General features: G+C 31.5%; 1 protein-coding gene and 1 long non-coding RNA gene across 2 annotated transcripts in view; one reads left to right on the top strand and one right to left on the bottom strand.

Annotated features, from left to right (window-relative positions):
- LOC133202800 (uncharacterized) overlaps positions 1–24,086 on the top strand; it is a 153,335-nt gene that overhangs the window by 29,959 nt on the left and 99,290 nt on the right. The window lies entirely within an intron of this gene.
- Positions 17,367–24,086, bottom strand: part of LOC133202816 (FMRFamide-activated amiloride-sensitive sodium channel-like) — a 38,804-nt gene continuing 32,084 nt past the window's right edge. Inside the window, exons 9-10 of the mRNA XM_061338695.1 lie at positions 23,860–23,917; positions 17,367–17,600 (exon numbers count right to left, since the gene is read on the bottom strand). Of these exons, the coding sequence (XP_061194679.1) occupies positions 17,367–17,600; positions 23,860–23,917 (292 nt within the window). The remainder of the gene's footprint in view (positions 17,601–23,859; positions 23,918–24,086) is intronic.

The raw sequence follows: 24,086 nt of genomic DNA, 5'->3' as shown, positions 1-24,086 counted from the left end.
CTTATGGAAAGGCGATTTAATGAGGCACCTCAATATTAAACATGCCAAACCACACAAAAAACGATAGAATTCATTCAATATATTCTCTAGAAATTGATTAAATAGTGGCACTAAACAAACTTTTCGCATTGGTATTCATGGTCTATCTGACATTTGTTAATAATATTCTGTTTAATAATAAAATGCAATTTCCACTGTGGAAAAAATTACTTCATCTGCTTCTCACTGCACGTGTTACCATGATGACGTCAAGTCGACACTTGCGATCAGTTACTTGTTTATATCATGCTGTGTGGGATTTAACTCGCGACAAAAATGAATACAGGTTTAATTTTAGATGTAGTTTATTAGCCTTATATAGTTCCCTATATCAATTAGGTCCTGCCCTTTTATGAAGCCTTAAAAGTGCTGCGAACTTTGAAAACTTTGATTAAAGTTAGTTCAAATGTATCTTATGATTTACCATTGTAAAAAAGTCGAAATGAAATAAGAGACAAAACATTCCTTTTTATAAATGTTTTGCCAAAAGCAGTCATTGAAATATTTTGATTTCAAATGTATCCCGTACCAAAATATAAAATTTAAAACAAGATATATTGAATACAAAGTGCATTTTACAACGCAAATTGTAATAAACTGAGATTATAACATACATGGAATTCTCAATAGATTTCATTCATTTGTTGAAATTGGAATTTTCCAAAACTTAATCATACAGTACAGTTGAAATTATAAGATACTTCTTTCAAGGAAAGTTATTTTTGGTAATAATTTTTAAACTTTAAATAACTATCGTTGTTATACCTTCAAAAATTGTTTCCTATATAATTCTATGCTAAAAAAGTCTAACATTTCCAATGTTTTACTGAGCGGTCATAAAAAAAATCGATGTTTGACCGCAGAGTGAGATATTGGACCTGTCGATGAGATGTTGGACCGCTTACATCACAGTGTGGGCAGGGTCAGCAGTATCTTATTTACATTCGTTGGAGTTCGACAGAACTTTACGGAATTGATCAAGTTTAAACCGCTGTGCGGGTAAACAAAATTTACATCATGTTATGCCAAAATAAAAAGTAAAAGGTATAACAAAACATTTATTGACTGTGTTATCGGGCAAAATGCATTTTGTCGACCCCTCGAACCTAACTGTTTGCCTTGGCCTAACGGACTCAGGCAAACAGATTTGTTCTTGGGTCGCATGTTGCCCTCGAACCCAGTCAATAAATGTATATTATCTCTTGACCTTGGAGTTTAAATTATATTTGAGAAATTTTAATTTTCGCCATAGGTTGTTATACGGGGGCATCAATAAATGCATATTATCACCTTCAAACCTTATATTTACTATTGTTTTAACTTGGACACATTTATTTACTATAGGGAACACGATGACACTATAGTGATCACTATCACACTGTAATAATAACTTTGAAAACTTTGATTTACTTTAGTGATATTACTTACAACAGTTAACCATAGTAAACTATAGTTAGCATAACTATAGTTTACTATAGTGGTTTTAGTTAAGAACGAATAAGCAGAAAATTTATATATTTTTTACACCCTTACAAGTATTTCACCAAACAAATATTGTAAACAAAGAAGATAAACAAATCAAAACTGTAGGCGAGTGGTTCAACAATTCTGATACTAGAGCGGCTATGAGGCTGATATCGGGCCAATATTAAAATTACTGGCCCGTTTACGTCATATCTCATACATCATGAGAATTGGTGTGGAATATGAATTGTTTGATCCTCACATAAAAACATTGTCATTTAGTCTTCGATTTTGGCAATTATTTTTGTCTTCAGATGAAGCACACCTAATGCTGGTCTCACAATCAGTCAATGAAGGCATATGAAAATCTATATATTTCCCTAATTATCAGAACCCATTGTCGTGTTACTGCAGTATTCTCATTAGAAAAAATGAAATAATTTTTCCGTAGTCTTCTAACACAAAAAAATATATATTACCTGAATATGTTTTCTGAGCCTTTCCATTGTAAGTTTCCTCTTCAAGAATAAATATTTCAGATAAGAACTTTCTTTTCAACAACAAGTTGGTTATTTACGAAATTATTCAAATGCATTTTTAAGATTAACTCTGAACGTTGTGTACGTATACAGCATTGTCGAGTGAATTCGATTCTTAAAAATGTGGAAAAGTTTATCTATTTAAAAATTAAAAAGAAAATGTCTATTATGTATAGAGAATTCGGATTGAACAATAAACATCAATACCTATCCTCTTCCTCTCGTATCTTGATGTATTTTCGATAATGAAAGCATAAATTATTTAACATACAGTTTTGAATAACCCTTTTATTGATGTTTTTTCTCGCTTTTACAAATTAATGTTCTTAAATTTTTATTTATATCCTTAAATGCTCGGTAGGTTCACCGCAGCAATTTTCGCCAGGATAACTAAAAATGGCTAAACACATTCACATAGAGAGCATGATTGTCATTTATTTATTTGACGGTATACATGTAAAAATAAATGACGAAAGAAAGGGATAAGACTCACAAGCTCAGACTGTAGGTTACGTAAGATATGAAAATGTCTGATCTCTAAAAATTGAAAAAAAAATTCTATAAAAAAGTAAAATCAAACCTTTTAAGAAAAATATAGCAAAAGGATGGCAAATCAAAACAGTATGGGCCACATCATAAACATAAGAACCACATTATACATTTATAAAAATAAGAGAGCTAGGATCGCTTGGGTGGTGGCGGGTCTTCGTAATTGACGTGCTTAGAATAAACTGTGGTCAACGTGTGGGTGATCTGCTCAGCTGACCACGTGACCCCAACTCATTAATTATTGGCCAAAAAAAGAATATATTTTACAGTCAGTCGGCGTGGATCCCAGCATGCAATATCTAATACAGAAAATATTACACACATGCAAATACATGTACAACTCCTTTAATATAAAAATTTAATTATAATCATAATTGCTTCTTCTTTTTTTTTAAATCTTTCTCAAAATCTTTTCTATATTTCCGGAGCCAAAATCTCAGGTGAACTTTTCTGATTCTCCGACATCTATCTGTATGTCGTCTTTTATCTGCGTCTGTTGACTGGTTTCATATTCCTGAATTTTTTTTACACACCTTTAGTCATGTGGATTCAAATTCGTTCAAATCATGGTCCTTGAGGTCACGATGGAATCAAAATACAAAATTGGACCTGGATATATAGAATATATTATAATTGAAAGACGATAACCCGATTAGTGCAGTGCGCTAGTTTTTCTATAAATATACAACAATAATACAATTATGAAAACAAACGTAATATAATTTATCCATAATTGATAATGTTCGAATTCCCCAGACTCTCAGTAAAGCATAATTCGATGCATATTCGAATAGTATGATTTTCCTCCACTCGTATAACTTAATGTCCTTAAACCACCTGAGCCCTCCATCTTATACATATTAATACATAACACAGAAAGAAAAGGTTATGTTGCACTTTGCCACCACTGTGACTTTATTAATTATCCCAAATTTAGATTACATATAATTACGTAGATCACATTAAATGGTTATGTAATAATAACCTTATTAAAAATTGATATGCAATTATAAATATTTGATTATCTACCCAATTAATATTTTAAATCAATATTAATCAATAATTCCTATTAATTATCTAATTAATGATGTGATTACATAATTTCCAAAACATCTATTCCTTGTGGTCTGAAACCGCAATAGAGAAACAAATTGATATGGTTTATCCATAATAATAGCTTAAAAATTTTCCGTGTATAAAATCGCCGGCGTCCTGCAAGAAAGTGAGAACCCACGCTACATCTAAAAAGACGCACCCACAGTTTTCCCGCGAAACGATTCCATTGGTTCTGCCTTGCGACACTGCCTTAACTGACCATATAAGAAGATGCCGGCGTAAATTGCAAGCGCGATAACTCCAGCAAATGTGACCAAATAAATTATCAATATACATAAAGTATTTTAAGAAACCTTAAAATTCTTTTAAATATCATACATTGTAGGTACACTGTAATGTTTAGTCGTGATCGAATAGTATTAATTATTAGAACAATAAAAAAAAACTCTGAAATTCTGGGTTGAAACTTAGAAATGTTAAGAAATGCAAGTAACAGTTATTTTCCCCATATGTTTATGAAAGAATTGTGCACTTGGTGAAAAAATTCTAGTCAGTTTGAATCAGGTCAAAGTAATTTCATACAATGAAGCACCGATTATATCCCTGCTCTATTGATACATGTATTTTCGTCCCATTGACTTTTTTAAAGATAGGTGTACCGAGATTTTGCAAATATATAATCTCCCAAAACATCTGTTATGTCATTGAAAAAGTTGCAGTTATCTTTGACTATACTCCCACAGTAGTGAATCTTCAATACGTTCCGATAAATTTTAAATGAAATACGTGACAAAATTGAATTTATAATGAGTAAATGAGAATAATGGATGAGACGTATTCGATATAATTATCAAGCTAAAATTTGAAACGGTTGATATATTTCTAGTCACCTGAATCACTCTTGTAACAAAAATGTACTGCTGTTTCTGTCCGTGGCCGTGTGTCACAAGATGTTTGAATGGCTGAATATTTTGGTATAAATAAAAGGGAGCACTATTGCCCCTAAACCATTATATGAACAGTTTTGCGTGTGTACATTGTATATATGAATATGTTTATTTATATGGAATAATTCATTTTAAATTATTTAGAGTGCAAATATATGTATCATTGGATTACTTTTGCAACTCTAGCAATCTTTTCAGATGTTTTTCGCGCAATTTTGATTCATGACGTTGTCTTTCTAGTGTATGTACATTGTGACGTCATAATACGTTGTTCAACGTTAGTTGCTATGCATTTAAATAAACACGACTGATGAAGGCCGGTAACACGGTTGAAATATTTCAAAAAGTGTTTTAAAGTGTTTTTATTCTATTACAAAGAAGAGACTTTGGATATATATATATATATATATATATATATATATATATATATATATATATATATATATATATATATATATATATATATATATATTCAATAAAAAAATTTTCTTTGTATATGGCTAAAATAAATTTATACAAGTTAATAGGTAGAAATCAACATTTTTTGTACTAATTTATTCAATAACATTTATCTACAAATATGACTTTTTCATTAAAAAAAAAGTCTGCAAAGGTAAGTTGGAAATATGTGTTCAGCAATTTTTTTAAAGACATTCTTTATTATTAAAAATGACCAAGAAACATATCGATCATGTTCAAAAACATGTTAACGAAAGATGAGGCAGGATATTGACTAATAAGCTGATGATAACAAGGATATCAACGATCTCTTTTAAAGTCAACATTTCGAACTTGTTTGCAAATTTAAAAAAAAAAACTGACTGTAATTTGAATGTTGAATGACGTCTTTGATATAAATTGTCAGGTCATTATTTTACACTGAATTGACTACGGATTCTCCGCTTACTGAGTACCCGGCCACGACGAGGAACACAAGGCGTACCTGACCGCAGTTGAGTTACAAAGAGCACAGTCTGTACTTGAATTATCTTTGCACGAGGATTCTACAAAAATGTTTTGGTGTATATTTTTTTTTATTAATCAACTAAAATTAACAATGTCGGCTCAACGTAAAGGTGATTATTTTTACAATATCCAAATAAATCATGTATAATCCAGAAAACCTTTTTCTAAATAATATTTTTTTCATTATTTTACCCATTTATTTCTCATGTTAAAGTATTGTTCTTCAAATGTTTGGCTTTATTATTTGATGAAAAAATCAAATTGTTACTATAGAATCATATGTACAGTGTATTGTCAATGTTTTATCTTAATAGTGTACCCTGACAAAATCCACAGAGCAGAGGACAATGTTTCCTTGCCCATGGGTAATATATTCCATGTAGATCACAAATCACCGTGGCATTGTAACAGTTGGCACTGGGGCTATCATTGCAGGCTCATCAAAGAATGAATGAAGTGTGTAACGGAAACTAAATATGCATGCATAAAATTCTGTCCATCTCTTAGGATATTTAAAAAAAATAAATATAATATTAATAAACGGTATTTTGTTTCAATTTTATCAATACAGATCATAATAAAAAAATATATGAGAGTATGAGGCCAGTATTCTTCGAAGATTAAATACACTGGTTACTGGGAATTCATGTGATTTAAAATATGTAGGAGCAGATGATGGAATGGAGTAGTCCATATTAGGTTCTACAAACTGAAAATTGTCATTTATTAAAAGTTATAAAGAAAATCTGAGATGTGGGAGATATTTTTCTGAACGTAATGCAGAACTACGAACGATTGTATTGTTCTGCTGCCTACTTCAAATTTTCAAAAGTTAACATGTTTGAATGATTTTTTCACATTTATATAGATATTTATGTGAAATTTTTATGAAACATAACTTATTCGGAAATAAGAGATAACTAAATTTTGTTAAAACTTTTTCACTATAGAAATCAACGGAAAACGGAAATATTTTAACCCCCCCCCCCCCCCCCCCCGTGAAACACCCCCTCCCGGTGAAACAAAAATTCCTTTTTACAGGTATTACGGATTATTATTTCACAAATTTATACCAAAACCAAAGTTTCACGGGGGGGGGGGGGGGGGGTTATGTCTACAAAGTAAAAACAGCAAAAATGATCATTTTATTACAAATTTCAAATAAGATTACAAATGAAAAATATACTTTTTCGATGTTATACGTTGAATTTTACATAAGTTTAGCGTACGAAATATTTAAGCGTCATTGATAGATTAACCTGTACTAGCATATACTATGCACCAAACACTGTTTATTTTACGAAGTGTATCTTTCTACCCTTCCCCATTAACAATTGCTTTCTATTGATAAAAAGTGTTTTATTTATTTATTTTTTAGGGGGGGGGGATGTATGAATAAAATCTTTCTGTACTTACTCTCTGGTGCTAGAATTGATGTCGATGTTGTGGAGGGAGTTGTAAAAGGAGTTGTCCCAGAAACTATCAAGTTCATTATCTCGCATATTTGTATACTTGTCTTCGGTCATCTTCAAGCTTATTTTGCTTAAAATATTCGGCTAAACACATAAATACGCCGATATTGATATTCAAAAGATGCTTAAGTTTCACAATGCATAACAAAAACATGTGGTTTTCGGATAACAGGTCTTCCAACAATCTGTTGGAATTCCCATGGGTACTAATTGTGCATCGTTATGAGCAGATCTGTCTTTTCGTTCACATGAAGCAGACTTTATTTAAAACTTTATATGAAAAGAAGTCCCTTGTTGTGGCCTTCAATTTGACAATTAGATATATCGACGACATTTAATTATCAGGCTCATTCCTGCCTTGATTAGTTATATATACCTTTGAACTCGATATAAAAGTCACTAAAGCGTCTGAGACATCTGTTTTATATTTGGATATTTTATTAGAAAAAGAAGTTAATAGTAACCTTATAAAAAAACTTTATGATTGAAGTGATGACTTGAACTTTTCTATCGTCATCTTCCATTATTTATGTAGTAATGTACCATTATCACCTGCATATGGAGTCAACTGTCTCCCTGTTGACATGATGTGCATGTTTTTAAATGTGGAAGGCTATTGAAAAATAAGTTGATGATACAATGACATCAACAATCTCGTTTCGAACATTCTATGGTCTATACTATGACCTTGTTTGAAATACAATCCGTCGTTGGGATAAATGTTGACTTACTTCTTTCATATAAATTGGTAGGCCATTTTTCCCACTGAATTCACTACGAAATTTTCGGCTCACCCGATCATGACAAGGATCACACGGCAGGTGTTACCGGTCGGCCGGGGATGCTTGCTCCTCCACGACACCTGATACCACATATGTTTTCAGGGGTTCCTTTTGGCTCTGCCCACACGGTATTTCAGGTACAAATCTGTCTATTACAGTTATTATCATCCCCCGATAATTACCACCAATAAGTAGACTTTTTTTTGTTTTTGTTTTGTTTTTGTTTATTTGTTTGTTTTGTTTTTGTTTTTGTTTTTGACCATCAGATTGGTAGCTCTACGTTTTAATAAAATTAAATGAAAAACATTTATGTCAGAATAACTATACGTTTTTATTTAAAACGTTAACAATAATGGATGCATAAATAAACTAAAGTACGTTTCATACACTAAATTGACGAACAAATGTTATTAGTTGTACTTCAGAATTAAGTATCAATTTCACAAGTGCTATGTGCAATGGAGCGTAGCTAATCCCTGTTGGTTGGTAAAATTCATGAAATAATCAAGCCAAGCTGTTTATTAGTAGTAATTGGGCTTCTTACATAGATTCCTAGTTCTGAAAAAAAAAAAAACACTGAATACCAGGTCAGGTCCAAATAGTTTTGAATAGACGGATGCCAGACATGGACTTAAAGTTTTGATAAGTGATTTGATATTAGGTTCTCTTTTTTACACCCTTACAAATATTTCACAAAACAAATACTTAAACAAAGAAGTCAAACAAATCAGAATTGAAGGCGATTGGTCGAACAATTTTGATATTGGAGCAGCTATGAGGTCGATGTTAATCCAGTATTGGTCCGCTAACGTCATAACTGATTTGAAGTTTTGTGACACTTGATTTTTTTGATTCTCAGACAAATTTGTCGTCAGTCTTAATTCTGCTTTGGGAAATATTTTACCTTCAGATGCAGCAAACTTATGTTGGACTCATACTCAGTCAATAATTGTATATTAAAAAACTATAAATTTCTCTATTTATCAAAACTATTGTAGTGTTATGCAGATTAAAGAAGAGTTATCTTTTCCTAAAAAAAATAATGAAATTTAGTTTTCCATTATCTAATAACATAAAAATATATACATGTCTATTTCCAGAATATGTTTTCTGAGTTGTTGTTTTTTTTTTTTTTTGTTTTGTTTTTTTTGTTTGTTTTTTTTTTTTTTTTTTTGTAAATTTCCTCTCCAAGCAAAAATATTTCAGATAAGAACTTTCATTTCACTTACACCACAAGATTTAAATACTTTAAATGAACATAAGAATGCTTTTAATGAGTTTTACTAGCTGAGTTCAAAACTGGTTTGCTCACAGTGGTTAAAATTCTTTCGTATGTGCATTTTATGATTACATACTTTATTAGAATGATAAGTATTTATTTCAATATTTATTCATATGAAGCGGAATTTATTCAAAAAGATCTATAAGAAAAGAAGAAGTATTGGTGTGGCCTTCAATTAAACATTTACAAATATCGATGATGTTTTAACAGTTAACAATATTCATTTTCTTTCCTACGTCGATTTGAGACATTCCTTTGAACTCCAAATAAAAGATAAAAAGATACCACAGAGTCTGACAGATCTGTTTCAAATTTCGATATTTTACTGGAAAAAAGACTTACAACAAACCTTTATATAACGTGATGACTTCAACTTTTCTATCGTCTGCTTCCCTTATAAATTATTTATGTAGCAATATATCATAATCACCTGCATGAAATATGGAGATAACGAACAGTAATCAAGCTCAAAAGTCCATTGAAACAATACAAATCAGAACCTCTGAAAGCATCAGAGGTGGGATCAGGTACCATGGAGGAGAAAGCATCCCCTTTCTACCGGTCACACCCTCCGTGTGCTTATTGTCATGATCGGCTAAACGGAGAAAAATCCATTAATAATTCAGTGTGTAAATAATGGCCTAACAATAAGTATGCACAAGGAGTTTATGTCCCCCATTTGATTCGATACTCAAGAGTATGCTCTAAATAAGAACAATTTCTAAAACGACGCAAGCTATTGAAAAATAAGTTGATGAAACAAGGATATCAACAGTCATTCAAAGTCAACATTTCGCAAATTCTATCGTCAATACAATGATTTCGTCAGCAAATACAATTTACCATTAAGTCAAATGTGGACTGACGTATTTTCATATAAATGGTAAGGCCATTATTTTCAAACTGAATTGTCCGGATTTTTCCGTTTGCCCAATCATGTCAAGGAGCGCATGGCGGGTGTGACCGCTCGACAGGGGATGCTAGCCTCTCCATGGCAAGGATTCCACCTTCGATGTTTTTAGAGATCCATCTTTGCTCTGCATGCGCCCGATTCGTATTGTTTTACTGGACTTTAGAGCTTAATTACTGTTCCTAAGCTTCATATTTTCATCAGAATCCACTATTACTTTCAAATAATCTTAGATTTTTATAAATTGATAAATATTCCTTTTACTTATGATGTTTCAAGGAAAACATTCTGTTGCAATGTAATAATTATACTGGACTGAAACACATACAGTTGACACGATAAAAACAGGCCAAATTTTGAACTCGTTCCCTATGGACTTTATACAGATAATAGACGATCTAAAATAATCAGTGAGGCAAAAATTTATATTACATAAATCAATTTTCATCTAAAATTTTATTTTGTCAAAGATATAATTATATTACACAATGAAAATAGTAATACAACACTTAAGTAATTATGATAGGGTGGTGTAATTTCGACCAATTATATTATTTATTTTTTTTTTGTACTTAAGTTGATTCAAGTATTCCACTGTCTGTTACGCTACAGCTTTTTCTGGTCTTTTTTTCGGATACCTTTTATTTTTTTAAGATTACATAGTCTTTACAAGTATTATTCGTCATAATATAAAATAGATGCGTTCGATTTACAAAATATTTATACTGTTGGGTATCTTCGATCGCGCACGGGGAAATTTCGACCGCTGCACAAATATAAACAAAATAATTTGAGTCTTCCCTAAAAGAAAAAAAATATAAATATATATAAATACAAATTATTCCGTCAAAAAAGATAAAAGATCTGTATAAAAATATTGACAATAAGAGATGGTAATTTTCAAAATTTGAATAATTTGAAGACATCGAGTGCACCTATAGACACTGATTTACTGATTTGTCAAGGTTCAGGGAAATAAAATTATTATCGACACAAACACTTTTAAAATTACAAAGCAAAAATTAGATGTATTTTTTGCAAGAATTTGTTATGCGTCTTTACCTTTGAAAGGTTCAGCAGAAAGGAATGTGAAGAACAAACCCGACCCTTTATATAGACAACATTTGCTGTGTCATCCAAGCCCGACTCTTAAAAGCCAACGTACAAGGGACCTATATACTAGTATATAGGTCCCTGCAAATATACTTTTCTCGTAAAATAAAGGCATCTATTTTGTATACACAAATAGATGCTATTAAATAGATGTACATACAGAGTAACAAGCTACATGTATAAACAAAATAATTAAAGGAAATTATAAACGGTCGAAACTACCCAGGTGGTCGAAGATACACCACCCTACCCTAGTGCTTATTGTAACGGAAACCGTTACAGATGTTCCCCAAACGGCACTCCAATTCCCTTATGGTGCCCCATTCCGTACAATGTTAATTAAATTTGGTAATACACTATACGATCTTTATTTTCTAAAGAATTTTATCGGAAAACTACTCCGATGAAGTCGTACGGGTATTAGCCAATCAATTTCAGCGCATATGCTTGCATGCAAATTCTAGATTTTTTACACATACTTTCTTATTGTGTCTTACAATATATTCCAATGTGTTAAATATCAAATAATTTCGTTGAAAATTAAGAGAGATATAACCATGTAAGCATTAGCCAGCCGATCAAAATCCAGCACACGTGCATGTATGTCTTTGCATTCAGTTTCTTTTGATATAGAATAATGTAAAGATCTAGACACATTAAACCTATCTACATCATAAATTTCGTCCCGTTTTGAAAAAAACTAAGAAAGTTATAGCCATTTAAAGTTTCAGCCAATAAAATTGCAGCACATGTGCATGGGCGTGTTTTCAAGAATTTCAGTATGTATTACATTGTAGAATCTCATAATATATGCTTATATTTTAAATTTTAATGTATTTTGTCAAAAAAAAAAAAAAAAAAAAAAAAGAACAAGAAAGATTTTTGTTTCAGCTAATGTGAATGTGCGTTAGTTCAAGCTAATTTGATCACGTCAACTTGTCTAAACCATTAATATATCTTTATATTTTGAGTTTCAAAGCATTCCTTTCAAAAATCTAAAAGTTACGACTATATCAAGTATATCAGTCATTTCACTCATCGCATGCACCCGCACGTACATACATCGTTCATTCTGCACATCTACACATTACGCCTATTTACCGTAAAGAAGTTTCATCTCAATCGGATGAGTATTAAGCTAGAACACTTCTAGACAAAAAAGTATCTGAGAAGAAAGCAGAAAAAAGAATCGTCACTAGAAACTCGATGTCAAGGCTACAAGAAGGTCTTCCATCCTTTTCCATCATCATACGTCCTCAGAGAATTCATTCCTCTATCATAAAACAGCATGTGTTACCGTTGTACAATCCTTCATACATAAAAAATAAATCTTTTGTAAAACTGTCCAAAATTCGAACGGAAATAAATACCAAACGTCATTTTAAAAATAAAATTGCAAAATTAAGCTGAAGAAAAGTGAGAAATATTTTCGGACATTCTATGGATTGAACCTGGGTTGCCCGTGTAAGAATCAACGACGTTGATCACTACGCTTCAAAGTGAAAATAGACGAATTTCTAGAATAACGATTAATTGAGCATTGAATTCTTATTTTTTTGGATGTCGTCGGCCCTATAACAGAACATGGCCGTGCCGATAAATTGAATACCGCGCCTCAGCGAGGTCTGATATGTCTGCACGGACAGGTGCTGTTATAGGACCGACTACATCCAAAATCAAGAAATCAATGCTTATATTCACATTCTCCAATTTTCTCTCTTCATGATTGAAAATTTCGTTAATCTTGAACTTAGTGCCTTTTAGAATTGGTTTGTTTAGTAGACGTTAGAGGTATTGTGACATGTAAAGTTAAATAACGCAAATAAATTCTGCGAGGGAAAAGAATAACAAATTAATTTTAAAAGTACAATTGGTTTTGGTTTTGGTTTTTTTTTTTTTTTTTTTTTTTTTTTTTATACAATAATTCAATAGGGTAATTGTTTTTAATTAAAAAAGGCGAAAACAATAAACATGTGACCAGAAGCACAGGCGACGCACGAAAGTAAACCTGAACATCTAAAAGTCATCTTCTATGATCTGTGACATGCTTTACTTCACATTTTTAACCGTTCCATAGGAGTTTGGAAGACAAAATTAACTCATTTTAAAATCAGGAAATTGACCATAACTTGGCACGAGAAGTGAATTTTACAACTTTTCTTTGCGATGAACAAAGTACATATCATTGCTCATTACTTTTGAAAATTTCATTGAAATCCACAGAATACTTTTCTAGATATCGCCTGCACAATTTTTTGGGGGAAAGACCCGTCGACATGTCAACTAAACATTCTGTCAACTCGTCGACCTGTCATCCTGTCGACCTGTCAACCTGTCATCATGTCGACCTTCAACCTATCCACCTGTTTACACGTCCACAATTGTACCAAAAAGTTCCTACGCTACATAGATTTTCTCCAAATTTCCTCCTATTCTTTAGCAATACACATCAATTCTTAAGCCCTTTGGCGTATGAAAATATTTACCGGTACTACTTATTCATATATCCTAGTTGAGCCATTTTTCTTATATCAATCGAAAGAACATTAAATTCTGAAAAACTTTTTTCTTCATGTCTTTACAAAATATTCGTAAGTAACGAAGTACTGTAGAAAACGTCTCAAAAATTTGAAATTTTTAATATGCCTTTTTCGAGCCGAAGCGAGTGTCAACGTTTGGCACTTCGGGTGTTAATGAACAATGTACTACACATTCACATATGTTGCCCTATCTTTGCTGAAAATTACACGCTCCTATGATAAGAAGTTTATTAGAAAACTTGCGGACAAAATGACCCTTTAAAAATCACTAAATTGCGAAACTCTTCAAACTGGAAGTGACGTCATTAAAATAACAAATATATATCTAGATTTTTTTTTATGCTCTATCACGCCTGAAAATTTTATGAAAATCAAACAAACCGTTTCCGAGAACCCGCGTGCTTTAAATCAGTACGAATTTTTAGGGGGAAAAATGGAAAAGAAACCTAAGAATAACAAGAAAGGTCTTCCGCTGAAGACGGAAGACCTTCATAATAATTAAAAAATTATAAATAAGAAGAAACAGAATAAAAACAATGTATTTCAAAATTACGTTTGGGTAACATAAATGTAAGAAAGCATCGTAATATCAAATGGCATGAAAATTCAGACAAAGCTAGCTCTTACAGTGCAGGGAACTAATTTTGTCACATAAACCAGCATCAGCATAAGCATTAGTAGCATCAGGATCGATCTAGCATCAGCATCACCATTTATAAAACAGCATCACCAGGATCAGCATCAGCAAGCAAAGGATAAAACCAGCATTGACCTACATAAAATCAGCATTATCCTACTAGCATCAGAAAATCAATGAGTTTTAATTCAGTAAAAAATTAAAAAAGAAAGAAAAATATTGGTAAAAGTATTGACATTATTGATAAATAGTGAGATATTATGATCAAATAATTGGAAAAGGCACTTTTATTGCTTTAAACGGCAATGCTGAAATTCATTATCTACTTCCGGTAGCATGATGCTACTTCCGGTAGCATTGACCTAATTATAAAACAGCATCAGGATAAGGATTACTAGCATTAAATCAGCAAGCAAAGGAAGCATTCAAATCAGCAAGCAAAGGAAGCATTCAAATCAGCATCGATGCTGTAACAAAATTAGTTCCCTGCACTGTATGACAGTACATGTATGTACAAGTATTGTAAAACAAATATATATAACAAACACGAAAGTAGTAAAATTACATGCTTAATTATTTAACCAAAGTTTTACAAAGAGAATAGCAAACGTAATGCGGTGAACAAAGGACAAAATGGGAAAGCTCGGTCTTGCCTGTTAATCCAACACATCTTCTGCTATTAAAATATCCTTATTCTATTGTTTGTTGTGTTTTATGAAAATCTTTTCATTTGAAACAGTCACTGTAGAATTTATATATGTTTCTCAGATATATAAATGTATTTCTATTTTTAAAAACATTAATAGTTATGCTTTGTCCAGGTTTGACTTACAGTTCTTTGAATTAGATTTTTTAAAAATAAAAATAACCAGAACACATATTAGAAATACAGGTAAAATAACAGATGACGTCACTGAAAGTATGCATTGTAAAATGCATTTGGGTGAATTCAAATAAATGATCGGACACATATTTATCAATCTGAACTTAGGTAAAGGCGTTTTGAATAAATTTCTTTGACTCAGCATATGTCTTTTGATACTGGCTTAATACCTGCCAAATATCTCTCTGATATCTTAAGTCACAAAAATGTTATGCCCAAAATGATCCTAAAAATGTCAGGCGTGCAACTCCTTTCTGTGACATTTTGAAAACATAATATTTTTTTTAATTTATGAATTGAATATATAATGATGGTTTGTGTTGGAAATAACGACACTCTTGATAAAATTCAATGTATTGAGCTTTAAATTTAGACTGTAGTAGCTTTTCGTCGACCAAACATTGATTTAAAAATCTGTATGATTATTAAGTCAAAAGAGAATTTTCAAAGTGTAAAACAATAACTGATATACTATTTACAAGCAACATTCTTTTTATATGAATTGAAAACAGCATTAATAAGAGTTAAGTATTTGTACATACCCCTTTATGTTAGGCGTGCAACATTCAATAAATGTTTTGTATATGATTCTTTGTTTTCTATTTCGGAAAATAAAAATACAAAGTACATTTTTACGAATTAGATTTATCACTTACAGTGTCTGTCTGTGTTTCAGATCCATATTCTATGGTCAGGAGTGCAACACATTTTTTTAAAGATGCAAACAAGTTCAGCGATGAAATGACTTGTATACAAATAAGTATTCTTTGATCAATAAGGATCTATCCGAATAATTGAGTACTAAATTATTGACAGTTTTGTTATTGAAATTTGTCTCTTTTTCAATTTAATCAATCCAGATGTTTTTTTTTATCTTTTCTTTTAATTTTTAAAGAAATAATTAAAAAAAACACCGCAAAATTGTTCTAAAATTCAAATAATTCCATTACAATTTTTTTTGGACCAACAGAACACATTCTGTTGTAATTTATGCGTCACAACCCTAAAGACTCGCATGCCCTTGGTCAGGAGTGCAACAAAATGTTTCAGTTATCGATGGTCAAATATGAAAAATATAAAGGAAAAAAATATTAGTAGTATGTTTCTTGTTGACTTGAATTGCTTATAATGTTTATCACATGTAGAAAAATGTCTTTGAAAATATTCTTTTAATCTTCTAAATATATTTTAGCTAATTTCTATGACATCAATAGGGAATAACTCAAGACATAAAGCCAAGTTTTAACAATATCATGCATTTTACAATGAAGCATCGGGGCGATAAATATTGCTTAATTTTATTACATGTAAAACTTTATTGACAAAACTTTATTAATTTTTCTGTTCACATGAAAATCTATGTTCTGTGAAATCAGGAGTGCAACAAAACTGTTATTTTCTAAACATTTAAAAGTTGTTTCCTACGCAAATCTATATTTTAAAAAAAGTCTTACATTTCCCGTGTTTTCTTGAAAGGTAAAAAAAAAATCGATGTTAGACAGCAGATTTAGATATTAGACATGTCGATGAGGTATTGGACCGCTTACGTTACACGGGGGGGGGGGGGGATCAAGTTTATCTTGTTCACCTTTATCTTGTTTGCATCCGTTTGTGTTCGACAGTTAATGAAATGGGCAAGGGTAATCCGCATTGTGAGATATACATCAAGGAAGCCAGCAAAAGATGTGTCCAAAAAAAGTAAAAGGTATAATAAAACAACGGCCTCAGCAAACACTTTTGTTCTGTGGTCCGACAAGACGCATGTTGCCCTCGAACACAGTCCGTAAATGTGTATTATAATTAAACCTAACTTAAATTTACACAAAACGCCACGACGGCGCAGTTTCACACAATACACCATTACCCTAACATAACTTTACATGAAAAGCTGCTGTCGCGCTAACACAAAACACGCCGTCACGCTGATCCAACTCAATTTACAACACGCCGTCACGCTGATCCAACTATATTCAACACGCCGTCGCCCTAACACAACTTTATACGATTCGTTGCTTGTTATTTAGCACGACAGCGTGTTGTGTTAAAGATCTCCGGCGTGTTGTGTAAAGTTACGTTAGCGTGACGGCTTGTTCTGTGTTTACGCGCTGACAAATAATTGAAGATTTCAATTTTCCCCTGTTAACCAAAGTCGATTCCCTAAATAAAATAAATCTATGTACTTCATACTTAATCACTTTCTTCCTTAACAACTGTGAATTTGTTATTTGATACAGTGGTATCTTTTGTCGGTTTAACGATGATAATCTGACTTTCATTTACTTTGCTTTTTCTTTTAAGACATTTGTGACGATGGTAATTGGAAAGTTCAACAAACAGTTGCACCAATTCGAGAAAACTCAGAATAGAAGCTCCCAAGTAGAGTCCCATAGCTCCTCCTAAGTCGGACAAAAATCTGAAGATCTGAAATGAGAACATTATTGTCTGTTAGAAAACCTGTTTATATCAATTTTGAAAATTTATGAGGTCGATCCATAGATATATCAACTTAACAGAAATGCCTATCGACCGAACTCGGAGTGAGAGGTTGATATGTTTTTCTGTGAGAATTCTATATCTATGGATTGACCGAATGAAAGGGGTATTTTATTATATTATTTTTTACAGAGAATGATAAAGTAAAATTTGAATATAATGGGCACAAACACTTTTTTTTCTATTGTCTCTTTTTTTTAAATATAGAAACTAGAGATCAAATCAAATTAAGTTGTTCAAGGAAATTGTATGTCCTGTATACTGATATAATAACTTAGAAAAGATGACTTACAATTGAGGATCATCTCCTAGTTTTGTCATACTTATACAATTTCCTTCATTGATTATTTAATTCATTTCAGTATCGTGCTTTCCTATTCATTAGGTCTTTGTTGGTTGGAAAGGAAAGAGTACAATGCTGTATGATTTACTTCTTCGTAGAATAATACTAACTAACGATAATTAATTCGATCGTTTAGGTAAACCACATATCAACAGGAGACCAGACTGACCGGACGTGCCTCGCGGTTGTCCGGATTCATTCCAAATTAATTATATATCAACATTAAAATTCAAAATGTAAAACTATAAATAAATGTAGTGATATATACATGTAGAAGATAAGGTCTCTTGAGTACCATAAAACAGCAACTACATGTACCTGTACTTTTAGCTCGTGTTCACTGCATATATATACGTGAGTTAACATTTAATTGTATGTTGGGCCAAATTTTGATTGAATGTCTCAAATTGTACGACAATGTTTCCAAGTCTTCCTCGCAAAATTACTTCCTTGTGCTGCATTTCACTTTAACCCTCTTTATTGATTTGAACCATAGCGGCCAAAAGATATAGGCATAAGCCACATGTAAAAAGAAAATCGTTAAGTATGTTTTCTGCCGTTTTAACTACATTTTTGTGTTTGTACTGGCCCTACGTTCCAAAATGGCCTGAATTTCCACTTTTGACGCTGTTCCAAAGCGTACATCGGTCATATTTGTTCAACCAAACGACAGGAAAGATGAATATTTCAGGGCAAACATCCCCTCCGAGGGTCGAGTTATTTATCCTGCATGAAAAAATCCCCCGCTTTGAACCCAAAAGAATCATTGACCCATTCATATATCTAACTTTGTCCTGATACATCTAGCCATTCATGTTTTCAATAGTGATATAAATACAATAGCCAAACTGAAACCCCCTGTTATTCCAGGACCAGTGAAAATGAAACCAGTGCTCATGTAATGTCAATAGTTCTCTTTATCTATCCAATAGTACTGATTGAATAGCTATGATATAAGTTAACTACATGTATAACAAGGGGAGCCGTTATTGAATTTGTTTTAATATAAGATATAATCTAAGCATGTATTGAATGTAAATGTATGTATTGAAACAAATCATATTTATTTAAGGAATTCTTTAAGTTTCGTGTGAGTTATTGGTGTGTAAATCACACAGACTTGTCACGTAGGCATATTTCATGAAGCGCGCTAGCGCTTCATGAAAAATATGCCTACGTGCAAGTCTGTGTGATTTACACACAGATAATTCACACTAAACTTTAAAAAAACATTTCTTATATTTACATTTTACATGTTAAATGCACCAAAAATATACTCAATGTTTGAATTTCTTGCTGCCCTATATCGTCATTTTTTTTTTTATAACGTCTCTGTAGCATCATTGTGACGTCACTTTAGCGCGAGTTTCTCCGTGTATATTTCTACGCATAAGTTTACACAAAAATGGCTTTCAAATCAATTTCACAGTTGGCTAAGTAGAAAAGCACAGCACATGTAAATATTTACACATAAATGTAGATCACAATGTTTATCTAAAACAAATCAACCATTACTTTAAAATCCCGTATTTATTATTTATGCATACATATAAAATTTAGAGGATAGACCTGATTTAAATTTAAATCAGATAATTTCAAATATTAAATTTCTACTTCCCGGAAGAAATTGTTGTAAAGTTATTTCAATAATCTGCCAATATCGACCTGGATAGCTAACTTATGAGAGTATCTGATTCAGAAACAAAGGGTGACAAGTTATATTTACACAGTTTTCTAACTCAGCTATAATTAACATTTTGTTTAGTCCAAACAAGCTATAGCTAATCATAAATGAAGGTAAGAAAGAGCAACTTGCACATAATATCATGTATGTAAAAAACGGGTTTCTGAATAATGATGAAGCACACAAACAAAGGAGTGATAATCAAGGATCAATATTAGTGTTCTGCTAGCTTGAAAAAGGCGTTATTTACTGATTGCAAAGCTTATGTTTCTTTTAAGATCTGTACGATTTTATATATATACAATAAGATTTTGAATGAAATTGATATAGACTCGCATACATTGACATGAAAATGTTGGAACAGCTAAGATTTTTTGAAAAATCTCACATCATATGATGGTTCCTCTGAAATTTCCTCGTAGTTCATATCTTCATAATATATCACCAGCTTTAAGAAGTTGTCTTTGAAACTGTAATGAAAACACTATTATAGGATATTTGACCCTAAAATACACTGCATTTTCCCACCAAAAATCGTTTAAATGTCTTTGAAAATTTTGAGTGTGTAAAAATCTTGTTTTTTTCATTATATGATGTTGCATAAAGTGAAAAGAGAGAAATAGAGAGACTCACAACGTAGAATTTTTCTCTTCCGAATACTTCTTGCAGTAAGTGTGATTGGATTGTCTACAAAATTTCTTCAACAAATGCTCCTCCTGCATGAAATTTATTTTGCCAATAAATAAATATTTAAACAATTAAAAGCTAAGGAAACAATAATATGCCAAATATACACATAAATCGATACAATAGAAATATTCTTAGTATATTATAAGTAATAATTCAAAAATGTCTCCTACAGTCTAACCAACTATATCAATATAATCACTTTTTGCATTATACCTGCATCTAAAAATGCAAAAATGCCTTGCCATACAACAAGACTCGGCCAATGAGGAAATCTTTTTCAAAGCTTGGAAGTCGAACCACTCATACAGGTCAAAATAAAAATGATGCTTTTGAAAATAATCTTTTACAAATCAATCTTCTATACATTTGTTTCTTTGTCGGAACATTACACATTCTACTGCAAAATGGGCTCAAAAGATACTGAAAGTTAAATGTAGAGGATAACACATTCATTGAGGACATGTCCTTCTACATCATGTATTGATTTTGGGGAGGGTATACTCTGAATAACCTTTCACAAACGGAAATATTCATTTTTTAAATTTCACAACAATTAAAGATTAAAGGGTTTTTATCACGTCTCAAAATTTTTTGATATGACAAAGTTTACATGCTATTAAAATCATATATTTAAAAATCTTAGCTAGAAGATTAATATTTTTGATGTTTCAGCGATTCAAACTTTGAATTTCTCAATATGCATATTTTGATCGCCGATGTTACGCGCCATTGCTCTGACGCCATAGGTGTCAATCCTGGTCAAGCGAAGTACTTTATTGTGTATACAAAAGGGTTCATTTGTAGTGTCTATTAAACCTGTTAGAAAATAATTAAGAGAAAATTGGATAATTGACAGCTAGTAAGGTATAATTTATGGCTTTAGGATGCACAAATGTGTCCAAGAAATGATTCAGGAAGAATTTCTTTTTCACATTTCCTGGACTTGGTCGAGAGATGAAAGGGGGGCCTTTTTCTGCAAATGCGATGGCGTTTATCTCAGTTCAGAACAATCGTTTATGCCCGATCGATCACGATTTATTTATATATAATTAATTAAAATAATAATGAAGGAGAATTTAAAATTCCCATATTTATAAATGTTTACGAATTTAAACTTTAGTAATTCGTTCTACTTAGTCGAAGTCCCAAGTTGTCAACGGCTTCGTCTTCGGTGACCTCTCAAATTGTCGGCATATTTTCTGGTTATTTCTCACTGCCAGACGTTCATACATAAAAGATTGACCGTCCATAACCAAAGGATTATAGTCGATGATAAAATTTCTACCGGCCATATTGTGTATTCTATTTATTTAGCGTAAAAATCTATTCAATACATTTTTTCTTACGATAAGCTTTACGAGTTCTATTGACCATTGACACCTATGACGTTTCAGTACCACGTGACCCTTATCTAATTAGAGGAGATTTTCACTTCGAGAACCCTATATTACGGGCGTTTTATCGTCTAATTACGGCCGTTTTCAACATTATTTCATAATTAAACGATAGGTATATGTTTCAAGAATATAATAGTGTTTCATTTTTAAGAAACTTAGATACGTGATAAAAACCCTTTAAATCAGGTTCATTATTCCCATTTTACAGGGAATGTTGGTGTCTTTTTATTATTTGCTTTTAATGTACCTTTGGAATAAATTTTCACACTTTGTTTTATAATAAGGTTCTTTTTCATCGTTATGGATCAAAATCAGGACACATTCGTGAAACACATAATTGAGCAGTCAATTTTTTTTTCTATTCAGGTAAGGGCAATTACATGTAGCGCATGATTTACTCAATGTGTACACACAGGTCACTTGCTACCTACATTATTTGTGTAACATCGAGCTTTGAGTGTTAGGAATGGGACTACTTTGATATTTCTGAACTGCGGGGAAAACATTCTATAAAAAGCGGTCGTCGTCGTCATCTGCTGAGCTACATGTACCTTTGTAGCTTGTACACAACGTAATGTATATCAACTTTTCACCGAATACCATTTGCCAAAAAATCACTATAAATCTGTTCAGGTTTGTGAATCCTTGATCCGCCTCTGAATCTATATAGCAACGTAACATACATTTGTATTATGACGTCACGCAACTCAATTATTTATAAAAAAAAAAATCTACAAATATTTGAAATAACCACAAACAATGCTAAATATACGCTGTAAAATAGTTGAAAGTATGTCAATCTTTGTCTGGTCTCAAAATAAATGAAATCAAGCAGAGCTTATTCTCCCGACAGTTCACTGCCGCTGCAGAGCCGGGTATGAATAAAAATCAAAACTTTGATGTAATTTGTCCTTTAGGATAGAGGTCAGTGTTAGTTTGATGACGCGCCCTCTATGTATAGAATGATGATTTACCAAAACAAGTTTATGCCTACGCTTTATATATTTATATTACCAATTTGGTGGGTAGGGTACGGAAGCCCAATAGTGCAAACCAAAACTAAATAAAAAACGAAAATACTAAATAAAAACGAAAATTCAGAAGGAAAAACAAAAATAAAAAAGAACATACTACATGTAAATAAAAAACAAAAATAGTATTTAAAATAAAGAAAATAAAAAATAAAAAAAGAATTATTAAGTAAAAACATAGATACAAAATAATAAACGAAAATACAAAAAAAAAACGAAATTAATAAATAAAAAAAGAAAATACAAGGTGAACGCATCAGACATGCAAAAAACACAAGTGATTCATCTAACCTAACAACAATTTTAATAAACTTTAAGACATGCTCGTCCAAGAGAGGTTACTTTAATAAGGAAGTAGACCCCATTATCACTGAAATGGGCAATTGGGCAAAACAAGGTGAAAAAAGTACTTGCATAAAAAACCAATACATCAGACTGGTCAAACTTCACATAAATGTAAGATAAAAACATAGATCTAAACATATCAGATAACCAAAGGTAAAATTCTCCCCTGTTCTGATCGTCTGCTCCATCTAATTATTAAGTTATTGATATGAGAATATCTGAGTGTAAATGCAAACGTTATCACACTTGTATTAATGTCGAAATAAAATCAGATCAATATATAGAATTAATGCTTTATAACAACGTGCGCTTAATTGAATGATTCATGGGTTCACGTCCTTACCATGCATGCACATCTAAATTTTGCATTTTAGTTTCAGTTTTTATTTTTTGTATTTTGTTTTTCATTCAATAATTTCGTTTTTTTAATTTTGTATTTTCTTTTTATTTATTTAGTTTCAGTTTTTTATTTTGTAATTTCGCTTTTTATTTAGTTTTGCTTTGCACTATTGGGCTTCTGTAAGCTTATGATGAAATACAGAAAACATATATTAGAGGAGTTCTATCCCTCATGATATTGATACACTCACTTTTTGGAATCATTTATTAGTCTTCTTATCCACTAGTAGACAAAAGTAGGGAGATGAAGAGTTTTACACCTAAGTACTTTACTGAAAATAAAATATTGAATTCTTACCAGAAAGAACTTTTTCGGCCACACTCCACCAGAGACAGTGGACTGGTAGAGAGTTTGGCTACAAATTTAATAAACACTTAGTCATATGCATGTAAGGGGTGAAAATTTTATGGAGATGAAGCGTATATATATATATATATATATATATATATATATATATATATATATATATATATATATATATATATATATATATATATATATATATATATATAGTGTTATTTTAT

Source organism: Saccostrea echinata, unplaced genomic scaffold (genome assembly GCF_033153115.1).
Source record: "Saccostrea echinata isolate AGI-Se365-2 ecotype Australia unplaced genomic scaffold, CSIRO_AGI_Sech_v1 ptg000047l, whole genome shotgun sequence".
Lineage (NCBI taxonomy): Eukaryota > Metazoa > Mollusca > Bivalvia > Ostreida > Ostreidae > Saccostrea > Saccostrea echinata.
This window is presented reverse-complemented; position numbering and strand designations above follow the sequence as displayed.